General features: G+C 47.5%; 1 protein-coding gene across 5 annotated transcripts in view; it reads left to right on the top strand.

Annotated features, from left to right (window-relative positions):
* Positions 1 to 24,424, top strand: part of Tbx5 (T-box transcription factor 5) — a 52,722-nt gene that overhangs the window by 14,359 nt on the left and 13,939 nt on the right. For all 5 annotated transcript variants that reach the window (XM_087578489.1, XM_087578487.1, XM_087578488.1 and 2 more), the window contains 1 exon segment: positions 5,861 to 5,952. In XM_087578489.1, the coding sequence (XP_087434615.1) occupies positions 5,861 to 5,952 (92 nt within the window).

Genomic DNA, 24,424 nt, shown 5'->3' with positions numbered 1-24,424 from the left:
GATGAGTCCATTGAAGCCCTACAGGAATTACTTTCAGTATTAGTTGGGTCTGGGACTGTAGTCCAAGTGCCTTTTTAGGCAAGTGGGCGGATTTTGTACGTGCACAACGGGAGATGAGTTTCTGCTGCTCCATCTCCCACAGGATCTCTCTTATTTCTTACCTGTCAAGCCCCCAAAGTCATTAATTTTCTGTGGGAAGAGCCCTAAAGAGATACATTTCCCAGTCAAGGTCAAGACCCTTGAAAACATTCCTCAAGTGGATGTAGGACCTGTGCCTTAGATAAGTGGGCCATGGTCTCTTATGATTTGTGGACAGCGTCTCTCCCTTTATTGTCCCAGCTGGAGCCGGTGTTGAGTCAGCTGAGGGCATAGGTAAGCCCACTGAGATGATAACATCATTTGGATTAAGGGCTGGACACCACTGGGGGACTTGTACTCAGATTCAGAGTCAGGATCTAACTCAGTTTCCCATCTGTAAAATGGAAATCACAATAGCATTATGAGGTCCTTGGGGATTTCATGGGGTCCTTGCTAGGATTACCCCCAGATAATCCCCAGAACCATCCTAGATGGCAGGGCAATGGCCTGGATCTAACCACGGGTCAGTTTGCTCTCAGGTCAGCTCTGTTCAGAACTGTGGTGTTTTTGGAAAACTCTTAGCCTGTTCAGCACCACTCCTTGAGTGTATTGAAATCCTCACGGCCAGCACTTTAAAGTTAGGTCTTCTTACTGCCATTGAAAAATCACCAGGAATACTGGTCTTTGTGTTTCCTCCCCCTGGTTCCTTGTCAATCAAGAGCAAACTTGTTTTGTCTTGGATGAATGAGTTTGGGGGAAGTATCCCGGGTGAGTGCACAGGCGGCCATACCTGGGGGAATGCAAGCCCCTGTTTGGGAAGGGTTTCACAGAGCTCACTGCGCTCAGGGTGCATTCTGCACGGAGCCAGGTGCCAGGTAGGGTGCATAGGTGGCAGTGTTCCTTTTTTAGACGATAAGGCACGTGACCTTCCAACACAGGGCCCTTAACGATGAGCTGTATTTCCTCAGCCCAGCTGTGACCTGTAAGCTGGATTTGGGAGTTATTTCCCCAGATGTTTGACAGCCTGGAGGCGGGCGGGCAGGGTGGGGGGGAGATATTTAAAAATTCGAATCTTCCCCAGGTCCGATGTTCACTCGGGAAACGCGTCTTTGTTCGGTTTTACAGCAGTTGTCAGCACACTGCCTAGAAATATGTAGGTGTTAAACACAAGTCACTGGGGCATTTCATTTCCCGGTCCTTACTACAATGGCCGTGTATGCAAGCGTTCTTGTCCCTCAACGTTAACTGACTTTTCCATCCCAAGGATCTCTGTGCAGCTTAAGTCCTTGTGTAGGGAGTCCATATTTATGAGGTACAAGTTCTCTGGTTGGGACCAGGAAATGAAGCCCCAAATGGAGAGACATAATTAAGGTTTTTGGCCCTCACGAGTTGTTTTTTTTTCCCCCACGAAAGCAAGAATTTGCAACAATTATTTTCATTAATTTTTACAACCGCTGTCTCACCGGTTGGAGCTGGCATTTATATTTGCCTTCCCCATCCCCCCCCCTAAAAACCCCACTCTCTCCCTTCCCCGGATATCCGGTTTTATGCTGATTTTGGAAGGGAGTGCATTTGTATGGTAAATAGTAGGTTTCCCTAGAGGTTTTTCTGGTAGGCGTAGGCTTCCAGGTGTGCAGATTTGGGGGCTCATAAGCTGGCATGAAGCCTATAGTGTGTGTGTGTGTGTGTGTGTGTGTGTGTGTGTGTTATAAAGTGGTTTATAGTGTAAGAGGCTCTGTGCAAAATAAAGTGTGTTTTAGCAGCAGATGAGTCTGTTTAGAAGGATTTCTTAAGGATGATTCTGGTGTGTGTATGTGTGTGTGTGTGTGTATGCCTGTAGTGTGTGTATGTATCTGTGTGTCTGTGTGGTGTGTGTGCATGTGTGTCTGTGGTGTGTGTACGTGAGTGGAGCATATGTATACACACCTATGTATGTATGTGTACGTATGTGTGTGTACATGTGCATGTGTGCATGCATGCCTGTGGTGTGTATATGTATGTGCTTATGTGGTGTGTGTGGAGCATGTGTGAGTATACATATGTATGTATGTGTACATATATGTGTGTGTGTGCATGCATGCCTGTAGTGTGTATACGTATGTGTCTGTGTGGTGTGTCCACGTGTGTGTGTGTATGTATACAAATTTACATGCCTGTGTGTGTATGCCTGTGTGAGGTGTGTATGTGTGTGTACTTTCATACCATGCCCACAGGTAGAGGTCAGAGGATAACTTGAGGGAGCCCGTTCTCTCCTTCTCTCCTGTTGGTCTTGGAGTTGGAGCTCCAGTGTCCAGGCTTCATGGCAAACACCATGCCCAGCTGAGCCATCCCACTGGCTCCACCTTAGCTTTGAGACAGGGCCTCTCACCAAACCCAGAGCTCACCAATTGGCTAGACTGGCCTGTCAGTGAGTTCCTGGGGATCCTCCTGTCGCTGGACTCCCAGAACAGTGGGATCTGAACCCAGGTCTTCATGCCTGTGTTAGGGGCACCTTATGCCCCTGACCCATCACCCCAGCCCTCCACAGAAATACTTTACACTTAGAACCCAGAGGGGTCTATGCGATCCCTGAAAGAAGTAAGGTGGGCGTGACGTAGATCCCAGCCCTGGAGTAGTGTGTGAGAAGTCTTGGATTCTGTTTCCAGCACTGCCTGAAAGGAGATATATTTAAAATCAATGTTTGAGGGTATATCTATAACTAACTTATTTTTTTTTAATTCTATGCAATGAGGTTTTTTTCTCTTTGTTTCATTTTTTGAGACCAAGTCTCAGTAAGGGACCTCAGTCTCATGATCCTGCCCCCTCAGGAACATGGTGGGATTACAGGTGTGAACCGCCACACACCTGTTTGCCATCGTGGTTTTGTATTGATTAAGGAATGATGAACTTGTGAGTGACCTCAAGTGACACAGAGACCATCCGTGTGAGGGGGAAAAAACTTGTATGTTTGGCGTACATATATGTGTGTGTGCATGTGTGTGTGCATGCATACCTGTAGTGTGTATATGTATGTGTCTGTGTGGTGTGTCCACATGTGTGTGTGTGTTTTGCCTGCTTGTATGTCTGGGCGTATGTGTTTGCCTGGTGCCCATAAGGTTCGGAGTAAGACATAGATCCTCTGGGACAGGAGTTACAGACAATCGTGAGCCACCTTGTGGATGCTGGGAACTGAACCTGGGCCCTCTGGAAGAGCAGCCAGTGCCTGTAATTGCTGAGCCATTTTTTTCCAGTCTAGCAAGAAGCTCTTTTTTCCCCCCAGACAAAATAAAGCCCACGTTTTTCACTTTTTCTTGGACCAATTTTGGGTCCCAAGTTTTTAAAGGGACAGTGATATTCTGGGCTGAGTCCTGGATTTACAGTCTCAGTTGTCTTCAGCATTGCAAGAACTGGTAGGGGAGTCAGCTTCAGTGGCTGGGATGAGGGAGGGGATGAGGGACAGAGGACTTGTTCCATCCGGTTTAAATGATCTGGTTGTTGTTGTTGTTGTTATTGTTATTATTATTATTATTATTATTATTATTATTATTATTTTGTTTGTCTATAATAGGCTCTCATGCAGCCTTGACTGGCTTTCAGCTCAGTATACAGCCAATGACCTTGAACTTTTTAATCCTTCTGCCTCCACTACCTGAGCTCCGGGATCACAGGTGCCTGCCATTATGTGCATTTTTGCTTCTGCAATTGAACCCAGGACATCTCTGTATGCTAGGCAGGCTCTCTGTCAACTGAGCTGCACACCCAGTCCAATTTACTACTACTATTACTACTACTACTGCTGCTGCTGCTGCTGCTTCTACTATGACTACTGCATATGGCTGCAGGTGCCCACAGAGGCCAAAAGGGGATACTGAATCTCTGGGATTAAAGTTATGGGTAGCTGTGAGAGGCTGGGAACCAAACTCAGGTCCCTGCAAGAGCAGTATGTGCTCTTAACACCTGGCCACCTGTTTTTTTTTTTTTATTATTATTATTATTATTATTATTATTATTATTATTGTGTGTGCTGGGTATGGCATGTGCCAGGGCAGAGGCTATCTTGTGGGAATCAGTTCTCTCCTCCCACCTATGTGGGTCCTGGGGATTGAAGTTGGCTTATCAGGTTTGGAGGCAAAGTTCTTTTTCCAAAGCGGGTGCACTGAACTCTCTGGTTTACCATGAGGGAGTTTTAGCCCAGGACTAGCTTGTTCTAGAACCTTCTCTAGCGGTACTGACTTTCTCTTTCCAACCATGAGGCGGGTTCAGAACTTCCTGTGGAGGCCAAGAGAGTTTGTCATCTTTTATTGAATACCAAGTGACGCTGGCACACTTGGATTCTCCTTTGTCATATAGAGTCACGAACAATACTTAATAAAATACGAATAAAAGGGGAGTTGATTTAAATAAGACACCTAGCTGGGCATGGGGCCTCACACCTGTAATCCCAGCAGTTAGAATCAGTTAGAATCACCTTCAGCTAGAGGCCAGCCTGGGCTACACAGTGAGATTCTGTCTCAGAAAAACAAAAGCGGGGACAGGGCTGTCTCAGCAGAGGTTCAGAGTTTGGGTCACTAGCACCCACATAAATGTTGAGCTTGCATGGCCGTGGTGGGGGGAGTGCCCTCTAATCACATCCCTCTGGAGGTGGAGACCGGAGCATCAGAGAAGTTAGGCTAATTGAATCTTCAGGCTCATGGAAGAGATCCTGCCACAGCGTGTCAGGTGGAGAGAGACCCAGGAAGACACCTAGTGTCAACTTTGGGCCTCCACAAGCATGCTCCTAAACATACGAGCACGCATGCACACGGGATAGCATACATAACATATATGCACGTAAGGCAAAAAGAAACAGACGTCGATTAAAGTCAAGCAGCCTTCAGATCCTCTTAGATGAGGCGGAGGCTCTAAAGGGAAAGCCTGGACTGTTGACAGCAGTTGTGACACGCTGGTGCCTGTCATGTGATTCTTCACGTGACAGCTCAGCTCACGCACAACCTTTAGGAAACAGCACTTCTAGCAAATTCCACACGGATGCAGCCCACCACCTGGGTCCGCTATTACGTTCACTCTAATATAATATGTGTTGACGGCTTAAATTAGAGTGCTGGGCCTTGAACCAAAATACGGAGAAACACACAGTTCCGCCGCAGGGTTGGGACACAGAGTTTGGAGACAGAATTCCCACCTCCTTGCCTAGGAAACCACAGAGGGTCGGAGAAACGGGGCGGTGACCATCTGTGGGAGCCTCAGATGTTGGCGTTTATTGGACTGTTTTACACACACCTGGACCAGTCAGTGCTGTCTGCAAACGGTGAAATGGGGCACGGCTGGACCTTTGAAAGCTTCGATCAAGATGTGTTTTCTGCTATCGGGAGATTACCACATTGTGCGGGATGTGTGGTCGCTATGTCAACACTCACGGCTTCCTACGGAAGAGGGGCCAAATGTTGAGGCTTCCATTTTCTTTGAAATGCAAAATGCCTAACACACACATGTGCACATTAGTGCGTGTGTGTGTGTGTGCGCGCGCTCACACACACACACACACAGATGATGATAGTGTAGAATATGACTCCAATTAACGAGTAAACAAAATCCAGATTTCCCCTTCCTTTCAACAACGGTCTGATCTAAGGCATTTCCAAAGCCTCGGCTGCAGTGGTGTGCCCATCATTGTGATGATTGCGTCGCATCCCCTGGGTTGTCCGGGGGTCTCTTTCCCATGACTCTTGTTATGCACTTTTGTCCCAAGGCCCTCCTTTTGATAATCAAGTGTGAACCAACTTGCTCTCCTTCGTCCTCTCAGATCACACAGCTGAAAATTGAGAACAACCCCTTCGCCAAAGGCTTTCGGGGCAGTGACGACCTGGAGTTACACAGGATGTCTCGGATGCAAAGGTGAGAAATCGGGGTGCAATGCACCCCACAAGTCCCCCCACCAATATCCCTGACATCCAATAGAGAAAGAGATCTCTCATTCCCATCTCGGTCTTTCTTCTCTGAGCCTGTCTGTCTGCCTGTCTGTCTGTCTCTCACTTTGTGTGTGTGTGCGTAGATCAAGGGTCAACACAGGTACCTCCCTCAATCCCTTCTCCACCTTATTTTTGAGACAGAGTCTCTCCCTGAACCTGGGCTCTCTGACTCAGCCAGGCTGGCCATTGAGCTGCAGGGATCCTCCTGTGTCCACCTACCCACAACTAGTATTGCAAGCGAGTCTCACCATGCTGGATTCACCACAGGCTCTGGGGACTTGAACTCATGTCTTCGTGCACACGAAGCTGGCATTTTGTGGAATGAGCCATCTTCCCAGCCTCCAGCCCCTCCGTTCATAACCCTTAGGATCTGGAAGGATGTTTTCAGGCAGCCTGCAGTGTGAATGTCTGGGTGGGAGTCCGTGGAATCTAGCCTGCTAGGGACCTCCTCTTCCTTTATCATGTCCCATCACCCCCTCCTCCTCCTGAGACCTTCCCCCTTCTCCTTCCCATCCATCTCAGCCGATGAAGGCTGTTCTTTCGGCAACAGCTCTCCATAAACGAGAGAGAAGTTAACAACTCCATTTCCTGGGGGTGGAAGTGGGAGTGCGGGTTGGGAGCCTGTGCTAAAAGTCATTTTCTAGTTTTACATATCCTGTGGTTGCAGCCGCTGATTTGACAAATAAAGGGGGGTGGGGGCTGGAAGAAACTTGTGCACGCTTGGGTCTGACTGAGAGGACTGAGCAAGCACAGTCAGGTTGTCAGTTGCTCTCTCAACTCCAAGTGTGACCCGCTACACGGCAAGAGAATCAGAAGCCACATCTCAATGCCCTTGGCCAAATGTGTGTGTGTGTGCGCACACACCCAGAGGTATATACACACACACAAGGTATACACACAGAGGTACCCACACACACACACAGGCACACACACAGGTACACACACACACACAAGGTATACACACCCAGAGGTATATACACACACACAGAGGTACCCACACACACACACACACACACACACACACACACAAGGTACACACACACACACAAGGTATACACACACAGAGGTACCCACACACACACACACACACACACACAGGTATACACACACACACAAGGTATACACACACAGAGGTACCCACACACACACACAGGCATACACACAGGTATACACACACACAAGGTATACACACACAGAGGTACCCACACACACACACACCCAGAGGTATATACACACACAAGGTATACACACACAGAGGTACCCACACATACACACAGGCACATACACAGAGGTATATACACACACACAAGTATACACACACAGGTATACATACACAGAGGTACACATACACACAGGCACACACACAGAGGTACCCACACACACACATAGGTACACACACAGGCACACAGATACACACACAGGGAGACATGCACACAGGCACTCACACAGAGGTATACACACACACACACAGGTATACACACACAGAGGCACCCACACATACACACAGGCACACACACAGAGGCACCCACACATACACACAGGCACACACACACAGGTATACACACACAGGTATACACACACAGGTATACACACACAGAGGTACACATACACACCGGCACACACACAGAGGTATATACACATACACAGGTATACACACACACAGGTATACACACACACAGGTATACACACACACAGGTACCCACACATACACACAGGCACACACACAGAGGTACCCACACATACACACAGGCACACACACAGAGGTATAGACACACACACAAGTATACACACACACAGGTATACACACAGGTATACACACACAGAGGTACACATACACACAGGCACACACACAGAGGTACCCATACATACACATAGGTACACACACAGGCACACAGATACACACACAGGCAGACATGCACACAGGCACACACAGGCACTCACACATACACACAAGAACACACGTAGGCACATAGGTAAACACACATGCACACAGATACACACATATACACATGAACACACAGAGGCACACACACACATGGAAACACCCATTCTCTCTCTCTCTCTTTCTCTCTCTCTCTTTCTCTCTCTCTTTCTCTCTCTCTTCTCTCTCTCTCTCTCTCTCTCTCTCTCTCTGTTTTTCTGTGTGTCTCTCTTTTCCCTGTCTCTGGGTTTAATGATTCGAAATAAAATGAAATCATTAATGATGCTCTGGAAGACAGGAAAAGAGAGGGTCAATAGATACAGGATACAGCCCTCCAAGAAGGGTAAGAGACCAAATAAGGAGAAGAGATGGAAGCCCATGGTCTTGGGGTCTAAACACGGTGCTCAGAACTGTTGTGTTGTGAAATTAACTTAATTAAAAATGTTATTTTGTTTGCATGGCTATTTGGCCTGCACATAAGTCTGCATGCGCACTGTGTACATTCAGAGGCCAGAAGAGGCCATCAGATCCCCAGGAACTGGAGTTATAAAAGGTTGTGAGCCAACATGTGGGTGCTCTCAATCTAGTCCAGGTCCTCCGTAAAGAGCAATGGATATTTTCCACTGCCGGGTTATCTCTCCAGCCCCAGGGCTTTTTAAACTCAGTATTTTCAAGAATGCATCTTGAAATTGACAGTCCCTGCAGTTCTAGGGACAGAGGAGTCAGTGCCGACAAAAATCCCGTCGAAGCAGAAATGGTACAACCCTTTGGGGTCCCCCGAGAGCCAAGTTCAGAGTCACATTCCACACCGATGGTGACTTCGCTGTAGAGATAGCCGCAGCCGTTGCTGAAGCCGTGTCTGAGAAGGTGAAGGTCTAAACTGGGCTACCTTGTAAAGCACGGGTCACCAGAGGGTCTAGCATCTATCTCCCACCAATTCCATTCTTCCTACAGGGGCACGGTGGATTGAAAGGGTCAGGAGGCACCCTCCTCTCCAGCTTCACCAGGTCCACCAAGTGTATCTCTTTCTGTGCTAAGAACTCAGGGTCTCGCACATGATAAAGCTCAGTTCTACTGCAAGCTCCCCTTCTGGCCAGGTTCTTCTCATTGGGTCCTCCTTGACAGCGGGAGCTTCTTGGCTTATACTGCATGCAGTCCCCTTCTCCTTTGGAGTCTTCTCCAGACAGTCCCACCGAGACGCTTGGAAACCATGAACACACAAGATCTCACTGCACACTTGGGGACTCTCCAGATTGTTATCACCATGGAGGGAGGTCCAGCCCTCTTACCACGACAGGCAATACCCTTCCATTCAGGCTCTGCTCCCCACTGTCTCTGTCTGCTCTGAATCTGTTTGCTTTTTCTTGTTTGTAGCCCTGGGACCTGTGCTCAGTTTGTGTCTGACGCTTCCCCTCCCTCCCTTGGCCAGCTGTCAACATCAGTGGGTTTCTCATGACTCTTCCTTCCTTTAAGGATCTTCCCCTGCCGGACCTACTCTTTGGAAGCTCATGGGGACAGGTGTCAGACTGTGGGGGAAGGGTCAGACGTTTGAAAGCTAGGACACATGGATACCCCAACCAGTCCTCATCACAACTCTTATTCCTGTTTGACTGGGTCTCTGTCTGTCCAGCTGTCAAATGGAAAAGGAGGAAAGAGAGGGTGCAGGGGGAGAAAAAGAGAGGGTGAGAAGAGAAAGGTTGGAGTAAGGAGGGAAAAGGAGGGGCTGGTCACCTCTGGGTTGGAGCCAGTCTCTCAGCTAAGAGCCACAGGTCTTTGTGGCCACATGAGGACTTTTGCTGGGAAACTGAGAGAAGGCTAGACCTTCTGAGGGATTAGGGACTATGATGGAGGAAGCAAAATGGTCGAAGTGACAGTTTCAAGGTCAATCAAAGCCGGGGTTATCCTTGGCCCTGTGTCAGTCACAGTGAGGCTCTGGGAAAGTGAGCTAACCTTCCAGAGACTCGATGTTCCCACCTGTGAAATGGGCACAAATAAGTGTAGCCTACATGTTTTAAGGGTCTTGCCAAAATTACTTGAGAAAAATACAGGCAAGGAATCTGGATCCTAGTCTATTCTCAGGACACTTTCCCTGATCCAGGGGAAATCTCCCTGGCACTGTCAGTTCTAAGTTTGTTCAGAATTTATTTTGGGCTGTTGTCCCAGCCCCCAGGTCGCAGTAGGTAGTGACAAGCAAGGACTGTGGCTCTTGGAGTCAACTGTGATAAAGGGCGGCTCACTGTTAATCTTGTAATTCTGTTTCCTGTCCTCCACACACCCGGTGACAGCTGACTCTAGGAGGAGGAGGAGGGATGAATTCTGGAAGAAGGGAGAGAGAGAGAGGCAGGGCTCTGGAGGGCTGCACAGCTCTAACACAAAGCTTGCTTCTGGACTGTCTCCCCACGCCGCTTTGCTCCCTCTCCTCTGATTCTGTGTTTGGAAAAACAGGACAGTGACTTAGCTGATCCCCGGTATTCATTTATGGTATCCTGTTACAGGAGCCATCACCGCTTATATAAATATGGGAGAGTTGGGGAAAAAAATTAAACCATGTAAACTGCCTGTTTCCAGCTTCTTGTGACAGTGCGCACATCACCAAGGTGGCTTAGAAAGGGGCGGGGACTTCAGTAAAACAAAACAAAACAAAACAAAACAAAACAAAACAAAACAAAACAAAACAAAAGCTTCTCACAGTCAGTGTTCCTCAAGTCCTAAGAAGTGAGCGCGGCTGGGGAGCTGATTTTAGAGGATGCACGGACTCACACTAGGTGCTGGTGCTATGATCTCAGAAATGTTATTGGTGCTGGAGAATAAGATTAAGTTAATAGGAGGGGAGAGAAAGAAAGGGAAGAGGAGAGAAGGAGAGGAAGGAAGGAAGGAAGGAAGGAAGGAAGGAAGGAAGGAAGGAAGGAAGGAAAGAAGGAGATTAGCAAGGAGGAAAGCTGGTTAATTCCCAGGTGACTGAAGAGAAATGACTGCCACATAGCACTTGGTTGGGCCTCCGGAAAAAGTGATACGATGGAGACCGTGCACAGACAGCAGCTATTCTGCGCCTGCGCATGCCAGCTCAGCCTCTAGAAGGGTTGGGACTCCATTGCTTCCAGAGACAACCCTATGCCCTGCTTTTCGCTGCGGTTCCTGCCTTGAACTTGGCCTCTGTGTCCATGGAATAGTCAGACAGCTTGGGAAGTTCTGGGAATTGAAGAGTCCGGGGCTGGGATGACAGGGGTCAGGGGAGGTTTTATGGAGGGGGTCACAGTAGCTTCCGGAAGGATAGGGGTTGAATGTGTTTTGAGAAGGGAAGCAGTGCGCAGGGTCTTGAAGAGTAAGCTTGAGAGGAGTAGGGGGGTGGGGGTGGGGGAGCAGAGTGACATCGTGAGAACTGCTCCTGGAGCTTGGCTATTGAGATAGAAGAGACAGCAGGGGGACAGCTTCTAGTCCACCTCCCCCCCCCCTTCCCCTATTGCAAAAGAGGACACTGAGGTCCATGGACTCTTTCTGGAAAGGTTTTGATCTGTCGTTTTATTCTTCTTCCGCCTTAATTAAAGTAAGGATGAGGCAACATACAGAGGAATTGGGGCTCAAGTATAGATGACAGACACTGAAACTGGGGGAGCCCTGGGTAGTCCTGTGGCTCCCCTAGCTCATGGAATACCTGTCTTGACTTTGGAAGGGAAGATATTTGCGGCTGACCAGGGCCAGTGCTACAGTGAAATGTTTTAAGTCCGTTTTGCGGTATTGCAACAAAAAAAACCTGGCACTCTCAAAACTCCCTCACCTTAGGGAGGAGAAAGTTTATTTCCCATCACAGCCAGTTAAAGACCTCACTTTGGGCCTGTTGCAAGGCGGAACCCTAGGGCATATAGTTCAGGGAAACACATGTAATGTTGCATACTTGCAATGTGAGTCCTAGGTCGGATCTGGGCCGGGTTTGCAGCTGAGGCACGTGACTGAAGGAAGGAAAGGCAGGCTCCCAGGGTGTACACTCACACAGAAAGGCAGCATAGCACCGAGCCACAGTGATGTCCTAGGCTGACTGTGCCGGGTGATGAAACAGGTGCTCACCTCAGTGAAGCCTCATTGCACCTGTCAGGGTCCCAGAAATGACTGAGATGCAGAATCCTCTCTGTGACCAAGGTTTCCCCCGGGGAGTCCTCTTATATAGGGTGATGGAGGTAAGAGGGACTCCCTTCTATAGAGTGAGGGATGGAAAGGAACCCCTTTCTAGAGGGTGAGAGGGTGCAGAGGAACCCCCTTTATAGGATGAGTGGGATGGAGAGGAGTCCCCCGCCTACAAGGTGAAAGGGGTGCAGAGGAACCCACTTTTATAGGGTGACAGGGGATAAAGAGGAACTCCTGCTCTGAAAGGCAAGGTGAGGGTGAAGAAGAATCTCTATAGGGTGAGATGGGATGATGAGGAACCCCTTTCTACAGGTATTTGAACTTGAGGCACACACGTGCACACACACACACACGCACGCACGCACGATACCCCTGTGTTTCTTGCTTCTCTTCTACAGAATGTCCCTGAGCACTGGTGGCCTTTCTGCCACAGAGGTCTAGATTGAATATCCCTCACCCAAAATGTTCAAGTCCAGAAGCCCTTGAGGCTTGGAGGTTTTGTGCATTTTGGTTTACTGCACGTATTTAAGAGATTTCAACTCCATACCCGAGATTCATTTGTGTCTCAATGCCTTGTCCATGTAGCCCGAAGGGAACACCGCATAGTATTTTCATAGTGGCTGTGGGTTCTTTGTATTATTAATTTACACACTTAATTACATAATTGGTCTTGTTTGTTTCCCGGGGACTGACCTCAGGGCCTTTGCACACGCTAAACAAGTGCTCTGTCATTGTGACACACTCTGAGCTCTACCAACTTCAAAACATTATTATAATAATTTGTGTGTGTGTGTGTGTGTGTGTGTGTGTGCATACCACAACATGTTTGTGTGTGATGGTCTAAGGACAACGTCTAGAAGCCAATTTTTTCCCTTTTGCCTTTATGTGGGTTCCAGGGGTGGAACTCATGTCTCTAGGCTTTGACAAGCACCTTTATCTGCTGAGCCATCTTGCTGGCCTTGTACCTTGTACATTTGATTGCAAGGACTGTGTGACTTTCTACTCAGGGTGTCACCTTGTCAGCTCTCAGAAGGCTTCAGGCTGTGGAGCATTTTGGATTTGGGAGTTCAGGATGCACAGCTTGTGTCGATGGAGTCTTACCAGGAGCTGGCCAATTGTGTGGGTCGACACTTTGGGGTCTGTGGTGTCTTCGGAGAGCAGGTTGGAGGAGTGACACTACCTGAGTTTCTTTGCTCTTTTAATGGGAAGTGCTCCCCAAGGTAGACATTTGGAGATTTTGAGCTGTCCTCAGCCAGACAGAGTGGGGAAGTTTGTAGCTTAGGACTTCGTAGACAAGTTAGAACCCTCCCCCTGGCTCCCATCCCAGTGACAGTCTTGGAGGCACTCAGCCTGGTCACATTATATGGGACTGTTGTCTTCCACCTCTGCTTGGCCGTGCTTTCCAGTGTCCCTACCAGTTCTTAAAGTCACCAATGAAAGTGACAGGTGGACATCTTTAATGCTAGCACTTTGAGGGTAGAGGCAGGCAAATCTCTGAGTTTGAGGCCAGCCTGGTCTACATAGCAAGTTCCAGGACAGCCAGGGCACATAAAATCAGTCTCTCTCTCTCTCTCTCTCTCTCTCTCTCTCTCTCTCTCTCTCTCTCTCTCTCTCCCTCTCTCTCTCTCTCCCTTTCTCCCTTCCTCCCCTCTCCCTCCCTCCCCCCCTCTCAAATGAAACCAAGAAAGATCTGAAATACTCGCAGTATATACATAGGGGAAAATCCAACAATTTCAAGGGATTCGTTGGGCTGGGCACTTCCAATGTTTCATTTCTTCTTTATGAGAGTTCCTGCCTCTATTCTTTTCTTACTGCTTGTAAATCAGTTTTCAGCCTCTGACCACACATGTCTGGCTTAGCACTCTTACTTTCTCTGCTTGTGGCTAGAGGTCAACTGAATGCCTGGTTACAGAGAAGGGACCTGGGACTTTTTTTTGTGCAGCAGTCCTTCCATTTCCAGCTGCCCCAGGGGGAAGCATGTTTATCTCAAACAAGAGTGAGGTTCTGAAAGGAAAGCCAAGCTGCGACTGATGTTGTTAAACAGAGGTCGTCTGCAGAGACTCCATCTGGGATGTTGGGGAGCAGATGGGATCCTTCGATAGCTCCCCTCTTTCTTACCTGCAGAATCACCCCCTCCTGTCTCCCTACCCCTGCCTTTGGGCACTTGCCTTCTTGAGAGGACGCTGTGAGTTGTTCCTCATCCATCTACACTTTTACCATCTTCACTGAGGTGCAATTAACAAGATGTTCATATATAGATGTGTATAACATAAAGCTTTGATAAATAGAATATGAAACAGGCCAATAAGACAGTCAACACATCGCCTGTGCAAACTACTGTTTTCTTCTCTTTTTCTCTTTTCCCCTCCACCTTCCTTCTCCTACTCTATCCTCTCATTTCTGTTCCTCACTCTCCTCCCCTTCCTCTTTCCCCTCCCCTCCTCTTCCCTTGTTCTACCCATTCCCTCCCCTTCCCCTCCTCTTTCCTCTCCTCTCCTCTTCCCTTGTTCTACCCATCCCCTCTCTGCTCCTCCCTCTCCACCCCTTGATCCCCTAGGAACACTTAGTTCTTACCCTCTGCTCATCGCCATCACCCTGGGCATCTCCCACCAACTCTATATCATGCTGGTCTGGGTCTTTCCAGAGCCCATTTCTCTTGCATGTCTAGAATGCTCTATTCATTGACCAACATCTCTCTGCTCCTCTTCCTCCAGCCCATGGCAGCCACCACTCTATTCTCTCAGCTGGAAGTTGGATCATTTTAGACTCCACCTAGGAAGTGATGTCTTACAGTCTATTTTCCTGGGTCTGGCTTCTTTCCCTCTAGGTTCACTCACGGTGTCTCAAACGAGAGGATGTCTCTTCTTTTTGAAGTTTGAATAGTACTCCACTATACACGCACTCCACATTCTCTTTATCTATCCACCCACCCACAGGCTTAAGTCGTTTCAATTTCTAGGCTCTGGTCCCATTGGGTATGGGAATCCAGTCACCAATTCCATTCTTTTTGGATACAGACCCAGCAAGGGACTGCTGGGCCACACAGTGCTTTTATTTTTAGCTTTTGAAGGAACTCTGCGATGTTTCCCATGATGACTGTGCCAAACCGTATCCCCACCAGAGGCCGAGAGGGTTCCCCTTTCTTCACCTCCTCTCCAGCACCTGTTATCTCATGTCATTGTGATAGCGGCCATCCGAGCAGGTGTGAGGTGACAGCCCCGGGTGAGATTGCCCTGCATTTCCCCAGAAAGTGAAGTTGACTCTTTCTTCATGGGCCTGTTGACCACACGGGTGCCTTCCTTGGAGAAATCTCTGCTCAGGTCCTTCATGGAATTTATATTTTTATTTAGTTAATTATTTCGGGGTGCTGTTGGTTGATCTCAATGCTTCGATCTCACCAAGTGTGCCTCACTACTCAGCTATATAATTAATTCCAGGCTTCTACATGTTTATCATCACCCATCATCATCATCACCATCATCGTCGTCGTCATCATTGTGTGTGGTACCCTCATCTACCTTTCAGCAGTATTTATACTTCCAAGGGAGCTTGTTAGAAAGCAGATGTCTACATGTCTCCAATAGCCTGTGACTCTAGGATGGGACAAAAGCTTCCTCGGATTCATTGGCCAGCCCTGCTTTATTCCTTGGCCTTTAGTAATGAGCAGACAGGTAGATTCGTAACCCTGATCTCTGAAGACTGAGCCCCTGTGTGGGTTTTCTATAGAAAGATGACCTCTTTCTTGGTTTTGCGCTCAGGTCTGGCTAAGCATTCAAGTCACCCACAAGCCCTGACCAGCGTTTTATCACTAAACACTTAAGATATCAAGTAAACACAGAAGAATTAGACCAAAATTTCTGCCTGTGTGTCTTCCCTGTCACGTGTTCATATGTCTGTCTGTCCATTCTTTCAGGCGATCTATTGGTCTGTCCACATAACCCTCTCCCCATCCACTCCATCTAGCTATAATCATTACTGTAACAGACGAAATTAAACTAAATCACGGGAGTGAGCCATTTTAGTTCAAAACCTTCAGTGTGCACAGCATCAACTGGTATCCGATTTTTGCTCACATTTCTTCCTTTTATCTTAGATTTGCAGAGTGAGACGCACGCGTTATGAGTTTACCTTTCGCTTCTTGACTAATGTGCAGAACCGTGAAACCTAAATCCCTGCCAAAATCTAGAACATTCTGTAAAGTCCGCCTATTCTTTTATTAGCACATATAGGTGTGTATGTGAGTGTATGTATGTGTGTGTGTGTATATGCGTACGTATGTGTGTGCGTTGTGTATGTATGTATGTGTGTGTATATGTGTACATATGTGTGTATGTGTGTGCATGTATGTGTGTGTATATGTGTACGTATGTGTGTGTGTTGTGTATGTCTGTGGATGTATGTGTCTGTATGTGTATGTGTGTGTATGTATGCGTGTGTCTCTGTGTGTATGTATGTGTGCATGTGTATGTGTGTATGTCTGTGTTGTGTATGTCTGTGGATGTATGTGTCTGTATGTGTATATGTGTGTGCATGTATGTGTGTGTATGTGACAGTATGTATGTGTGTGTATGTGTGTGTATGTGTGTGTATGTGGCAGTATGTATGTGTGTGTCTCTGTATGTGTGTATGTATCTGTGTTGTGTATGTATGTGTCTGTATGTGTGTATGTGTGTGTATGTGTGTATGTGACAGTATGTATGTATGTGTCTCTGTATGTATGTATGTGTCTATGTTGTGTATATCTGTGGATGTATGTGTCTGTGTGTGTATATGTGCGTGTATGTGTATATGTGTGTATATGTATGTACGCGTGCGTGTGTGTGTGTGTGTGTGTGTGTGTGTAGGCTTAAAGTTAATGTCAGCTGCCTTCCTCAATCACACACAACCTTATGTATTGACATAGGGTCCTTTGCTTGAACTCAGAGCCCGTTGACTCAGCCAGTCTAGGCACCCAGTTTGCTCCTGGGATCCCCTGTCTCTGTCTCCCTCATACTGGGGTCACAGGTGGGGATGCTACATCCATTCAACATTATGTATGTGGATGCCGAGAATCCAAAGTCTGGTCCTCCGTCTTGTCCAGCATGTGGGTTGCTCACTGAGTCATCTGTCATTTATCTCTTCCTGCCGGCAAGTTTGTAGGCTTTAAATTGACTGTAAGTCTGTTCTGTGCAGTGCAGGGTGTCAGACAGAAGGGAAGACTGTCTGAGGGACAGACAGCCAGAGCTCACTAAGGCTCAGCCACATTCATGTCCCATGTTCGTGCTCTTCATGGAGTTGCTTCCCTGCAGGGTAGGCTTTCTTCTTCCATTCCTATAAATGCATACAGCAAAGGGTCAAGAGACAAAGGAAGACATTCTGTGAGGGCCCAGGGTCCCCCATGATTGGAGCTGTCTCAGTAGCATTTGCTAAGACCTCTTTTGGACCGTTGGGCTCCTTTCAGGTAGTGGGCGGGAGTTCACACCTCTCCCTAGAAGACTGACAGCCTGAGTACTTCTCTTTGAGATGAGGTAGCAGCTCAGAGCCCGTTCAGATCTTTCTGGGTGCAAAGCACTGTTTCCATATATGTGTCCAGGATGGAGTGATGTGCACCTATCCTTCTAGCACTCAGAAGGCTGAGACAGGAGGATGGGAAGTTGGAAGTCACCTTGGCTATATAGTGAAGTCTCCAAAAAGTGAGACTTGGGGAGAAGTTCAGTTGGTAGAATATTTGCATTCATAAAACCCTGGCTTCCATGCCCCGCACTACATTAACCAAGCCTGGCAAGCAAGCTTATCAACCCAGAACTTGGAAGCAGAGGAAGGAGTGGCAGAAGATGAAGGTTTGGGGTAGGGATGGCTTAGTGACTAAGAGCGCCAGCTGCTCCTCTGGAGGACCTGGGTTTAGGTCCTAACACCTACAACTCACAACTGTCTGCAACTCCAGTTCCAGGGGATCCTGTGACCTCTTCTGAACCCCTTGCACACCAGGAACAGATGTGGCATACACACACACACACACACACACACACACACACGAAGTTTCATACACACAAAATTAAAATAAACAGATCTAATTTTTAAACAAATTTAAAATATGAAATGGGGCTGGAGAGATGGCTCAGTGGTTAAGAGCACTTGCTGCTCCTTCAGAAGACCTGGGTTTAATTCCCAAAACCAACATAGTTCAGTCCCTAGCGGATCCAATGCTCTTTTCTGGCCTCCATAGAGATCAGACATATGCACGTGCATGCGTGCGCGCGCGCGCGCGCGCACACACACACACACACACACACACACACACACACACACACGGTACACAGACATGCAGTCATGCAAAACACCCATTCATATTCAAAACAAAATAAAACAAAAACAAAAGTTGAGGGTCATCCTTGGCTATATATGGAGTTTGAGGACAGCCTGGGCTCCCTTCCTCCTCTCTTCTCCTTTACCGAGCTGCTCTGTGTCCTCACTCGATAAGCCTTCCCATCCACCTACCATTTCTGAACTCCTAGAGGCAGCTGCCACTATGATCCCATTCTGCAGAAGGAGACAGGGGCAAGGAGGAAAGAAGAATCCAAGAAGCTACCCACCAGGTCTGTGGCTGGGTGCTTGAGTACAGGGCACCCACTCAACCAGGCCAGTGTCAGAACCAGGAACCAGTTGCTGCTCTTACTCTTTCTAGAGATGTATAGCCCCGTAGCCTCACAGCTGCGAAGCAAAGGCTAATACTAGAGAAGGGAGAAGTCCTTAGGAGAGTCTTGGTCCATCTCAACCACACAGCCCCGGTGGGAAATCTATTGTGAAGTATTTGTGCCTATTTTCCAGTGAGCGGATTTCCTGCCCTTCCATCATGAGAAATGAGAACCCAAATGGATTTGTTAGCTGCACGTCACCTGGGGTGTGCCCTTCTGGGTCCCGTGGTGCCCACGTATGTCAGATCAAAATTCAGCTCCTTGGGGACTGAATTTGCCTGGCCCGTTTTAATTTGGGTCTCGGGGGAAATGGAGAGCCAAGGAAAGGGATTTGCCCCACAAGAACAGGGCTTTTTACAGCCTTCACCCCTCTTTGGTTGTTTAAAAAATGCTGCCAGAAACTGGGTAAAGTATCTCGTGAAGAAAACAAAACTGAACAAAAGCGTCCCCCCCCCTCCCTTCCCCGCCACACCAGCTCCCTGCCACCTGCTTTCGTGAAAAGGCCGATTCAACCCGCTGCGGTGTAGCGGGAAGGTTCATTAGTTGGCGGCGGCTGATGGTGCAGTTTGGCCCTCGGTTTCAATATTCCCTTGTAATGTTTTACGACCCAGACCCGTGGATAATGGCGTCATTCACCACCCTCCTTCTCGCGGGGAACAGAATGTCAGGGAGCCTGAGTCAGGGAGGGTCTGGTTTGTGGGTTATAGCACCCAGGGAGAGCCAAGGAACTCAAGATCTGGCTGTGTCTGGTGCCTCAGATCAGGCTGGTCGGTGCGGTCAGGGATGGAAATGGCGGATGGACGGACAGTCGAACCGCAAAAGCAGCAGGCCGTCATGAGCAGTGTGCCTTGCCCAGTGACCCCGGACTCTGCCCTCTTGTAGCAGGCCCCCAATCCTGTCTTCATTAGCCTGCTTTATAGGAAGGTGCTTGCCACACAGACAGTGTGCAGGCGGAGCTTCACCGCCTCCAAGTTTCTCCTCAAGTGTTTGGGAGTAGAATGGACTTTGAATAACACCCACTGTGGTCTCTTTTCAGCCCAGCCCCTCTGAACGTGAGTTTTCTTATCCGTATGATAATGCTTAACTATTTCCATGAAATGAGGGATGATCTGGGCTCAAAAGAGGGAAGACATTGAAGGCGGTCAGTACGGTGGCCGGTACACGGATCGCGGCGGTGGGTGATGATGGTGGGGGATGGTAGTGATGTTGCTGCTACCATTGAAGATGGTGATGATGGTGGATGATGAAGGTGGCGGTGCTGCTGGTGATGGTGGTGTTTAGTGATGCTGACGACGATGACGATTCTAGGGATGGTGGTGGTGCTAATCATGGTGAAAACCTGCTCTCCATGGCTAACACACACACACACACACACACACACACACACACACACACACACACACAGGCCCTTTCAACCTTCACTGTAATTCTGCAGTGCTCTGGTTTCTTCGTGTATATTTTTAAGTTGCAGATGAAAACCACACTCCTTCCCATCCAAGGCACCATGGTGATACCACCAGAGAGATGTTAACGCCCCTCTGACTGATCGATCCTTTGATTGGTTCATGAGGAGCTCCGTGGGGACCACTCTGCTGTGGTATACTTCAGACATTTCCTTCCCTGTCTCTCTCTCTCTTTTTCTCTGTCTGCCTGTCTGTCTCTGCCTGTCTGTCTCTGTCTCTGTTTCTCTGTCTGTCTCTCTGTCTATCTCTGTCTCTGTCTCCCTCTTTCTCTCCCTCTCTCCCCTCACTGGACAGAGGAGGCACACCGCCTTCTCTTGCCCACAGCCTGACACCTGTCAGATGGCCTCAGGACAAAGAATCTCAGGCACTAAACGAGATGTTCTTGATACATGCTGGAGAAGATGTTTGAAGCTCCTTAGAGGGAAACAAGCTGTGAGGGACATGTGGTTATTGGGGATAATATCACTTTTCCACTTCTGGAAGTGTTTATAAAACAGGGTTTGGCCTTTCTTGGGGTGAGTAATTCTGCAGTTTGGCAAGGCTGGATGGGAGAATTCCACGGAGCATGCTGGTACGCTCCCTTGTAAATTCCCTCAGCCAATATTTTTGGAAGCTTATTTTCTTTAATTAAAAAAAAATAACCATCACCGTTAAACATATAAAACCCCAAACGATTTCTCCCTTCCTCCTGGAGTGCTGACAGCCCAGCACTTGACCTCAGCAGACTCAAGCTGAATTGCTGGTGAGGTTTGATGGCTTTGGTGCTGTTTTATTATTGTGCTTTCTTTCTTTTCTTCTTTTTTTTTTCCATTACATGGATTGAACCACAAAGCCAGTGCTCCTAAGCTAATGCCTTTTCGTTTAGCCTCCTGGCTGACTGGTGGCTGCGTGGTGCACATCCCAGCTGGGATCCGAGATGGCATAGGCCCCCGGGGAAGCATAGCTAAGAGGCTCTTGGGTGTCATCAGTGGTGGGTCTGAGTGTCATGGAAACTTGGCAGCTCCCGTGTGTCCCTTGCCTGGTCACTGTGATGTGTTTCCTCATAACAGAGGCAGAGGTGCAGAGAGCAGAGAAGGGTACATCCCTGGTGCATAGAAGTGGGTCTTGATTCCTGGCCCCTGCTTTAGACATTGAAAGGAGCGTTTACGGAATAGGTGGGTTAGAATTCTTTCTGGCTGCATCTTAACCAGTTCTGGATCTTTGTCTAATCACTCTGGGATCTGTTTCCTGGTCTGTAAAATGGGCACAGCAATCATAAACTCATGGCAGCTTCATGGGAAGGGTGCCATGGGCTCTTGCTGGTGAAAGTGCACATGGGGACTTGTGTAGTGTATGCCTTATGTTTTATTTTATTTCAATTTTTTTATGGCATTCGGGTTTTAAAACTCAGGGTTATGTATGTCCCACAGGAATACTCTACTACTGAGCTGCACCCTTACCCTGTTATTAATTAGTTAGTCAACAAACTGGGGTGCTGGGAATTGAGCCCAGAGCCTTAAGCTTGCCAGGCAGGTACTCTGCTACTGAGCCACATCCACATCTGTCTGTCTGTCTGTCATCTATCAATCTATTTATTTATCATCTATCTATTTATCTATCATCTATTATCTATCATCTATCTATCACCTATCTATCAATCATCTATCATCTATCTTTCTATCAATCTATCATTCTATCATCTATCTTTCTATCATCTATTTATCCTCTCTCTCCATCCCTCTCTGTCTCTCTCTCTGTCTCTCTGTCTCTCTATCTCTCTCTGTCTCTCTGTTTCTCTGTGTCTCTGTGTCTCTCTGTCTCTCTCTCTGTCTCTCTCTCTGTCTCTCTCTCTATCTCTCTCTGTCTCTCTGTTTCTCTGTGTCTCTCTGTGTCTCTCTCTGTCTCTCTCTGTCTCTCTCTCTGCTGGAGATCGAACGGAGGGCCTGATGCATGTGAGGTGAGTGCTCTACCTCTGTGCTACACCTCCAGTCCCAGTTGCACACTTGAATTTCCACCAACAAACACTTATTTTAGTTGCACGAGAGGAGCTGCATTAGCACCTCAAGCACCTAGTCTTATGCATGTGATTGCTCATAGTGGGACTGAACCTGTTCAGATCAAAAATCACTGCAGAAAAAATGCCTGGAAAGATATTTGATTCCAGATCATGACTAAAGAAATAAATAATGCATAAGCAAACTCTGACATTAGGAGTTTCCTGATCCATAGGTGCCTTGGGTCAGAATATGTCCCTAGCCTGTCTAGTGCCAAGGGTCTCTGGCCGAGTGTCAAAAAATACCGCGATTAAGTTCCTAGAACACACACTCTAGACAGGAGACTAATCGTGTTGAAGTGGCTATCAAGTTATTATCATCATTGTTGTTATTATTTTGGACCCCTGATCCTCCTGCCTCTGCCTCCCAAATGTTGGGATGAGACGTGTGACCCACCACGCAGGCTCGTTTGGTGCTGGGGATCAAATGCTGGACGTCATGCACACTAGAACTCTCCACTGAGTTACATCCTCAGCTTCGGAGGGGCCAGATTCCTAGAACCTGGAAGGGTGGAGGCTCGGCGGGCTGTGTGAGCCATGCATTTGCTTCTGCCTCATCTGGTTCTGTGGCTTCCATCTTTTTAATCCTCCTTTTGTTCCCGCCCCCTTTCCCTGTCTCTCTTCTCCCTACTTAACCCAATAGCAGCGACCCCTTCATTCTACTCTCAACACTATAGTCCCTTGAAAATTATTTAATTTTTAAATTTTATTTTAAATTATGTATATGTGAAGGAGGAGGGGATTATAGGCACATGAGCGCAGATACTTACAAACTCCACAAGAGGGCGTTGGCTTCCTGGAAGCCAGAGTTATAGTTGGTTATGATGTGGGTGCTGGGAACCCAACTTAACTATGGAGAAATCTCTCCAGCCCTCTCGAGGATTCCTTGTTGTTGTTGTTGTTGTTGTTGCTCTTCTCCTTCTCCTTCTCCTTCTCCTTCTCCTTCTCCTCCTTCTCCTTCTCCTTCTCCTTCTCCTTCTCCTCCTTCTCCTTCTCCTTCTCCTTCTCCTTCTCCTTCTCCTTCTCCTCCTTCTCCTTCTCCTTCTCCTTCTCCTTCTCCTTCTCCTTCTCCTTCTTCTTCTCCTTCTTCTTCTTCTTCCTTTTCTTCTTCTTCTTCCTTTTCTTCTTCTTCTTCTTCTTCTTCTTCTTCTTCTTCTTCTTCTTCTTCTTCTTCTTCTTCTTCTTCCTTTTCTTCTTCTTCTTCTTCCTTTTCTTCTTCTTCTTCTTCTTCTTCTTCTTCTTCTTCTTCTTCTTCTTCTTCTTCTTCTTCTTCTTCTTCTTCTTCTTCTTCTTCTTCTTCTCCTTCTCCTTCTTCCTTTTCTTCTTCTTCTTCTTCTTCTTCTTCTTCTTCTTCTTCTTCTTCTTCTTCTTCTTCTTCTTCTTCTTCTCTTCTTCTTCTTCTTCTTCTTCTTCTTCTTCTTCTTCTTCTTCTCCTTCTTCCTTTTCTTCTTCTTCTTCTTCTTCTTCTTCTTCTTCTTCTTCTTCTTCTTCTTCTTCTTCTTCTTCTTCTTCTTCTTCTTCTTCTTCTTCTCTTCCTCCTCCTCCTCCTCCTCCTCTTCCTTCTCCTCCTTCTTCTTCTTTTTATTATTATTGGTGTTGATGATGATGATGATGACGATGATGGTGTGTGTGTGTGTGTGCATGTGTGTGTACACATGGTGAATGTGATTTGTATGTGGAGTATGCTCTTATGTGGACATCAGAGCAGCACATCTCTCAAGAGGTGGCTCTCTCCTTTCACCTTTACATGGGTTCCAGGGTTTGAACTCAGGTCTCTATGTTTGTGCAGCAAGCACCTTTACCCACTAAGCCGTCTTGCCTGAGGGAAAATCCAAGCCATAAAGCAGTTAGATATGGTAGCATGACAAAGACATCAACTTAAAATGTTACAATCAGGGAATCTGTCTGGATTAGAATGACTAATCCTAAGGCTGCACCCAACTGGCAGAGTGGTCTGTTCTACTTGGGCAAAAGTACAGCCTTAAAAAAAAAAGTTCAGAGGTTAAGTCTAAACCTCTAGGCAGTGCCTCTGGCTTTTGATTTGGATAGTTCAAAGATATGCAGATGGGGGAAATAATTTCACATGAGACAATGGTGGAGAGGGAGTCTGAGACCCCCTTGGCTTTTCTGACTGTAATAGGGCTGTTTTTAGACCTACTTGCCTGATGTACAAGATGTGAGAAGTGAGT

This window comes from Rattus norvegicus, chromosome 12 (genome assembly GCF_021556685.1).
Source record: "Rattus norvegicus strain SHRSP/BbbUtx chromosome 12, alternate assembly SHRSP_T2T, whole genome shotgun sequence".
Classification (NCBI taxonomy): Eukaryota; Metazoa; Chordata; class Mammalia; order Rodentia; family Muridae; genus Rattus; species Rattus norvegicus.
The sequence above is the reverse complement of the archived record's forward strand: the minus strand, read 5'-3'. Positions and strand labels throughout refer to the sequence as shown.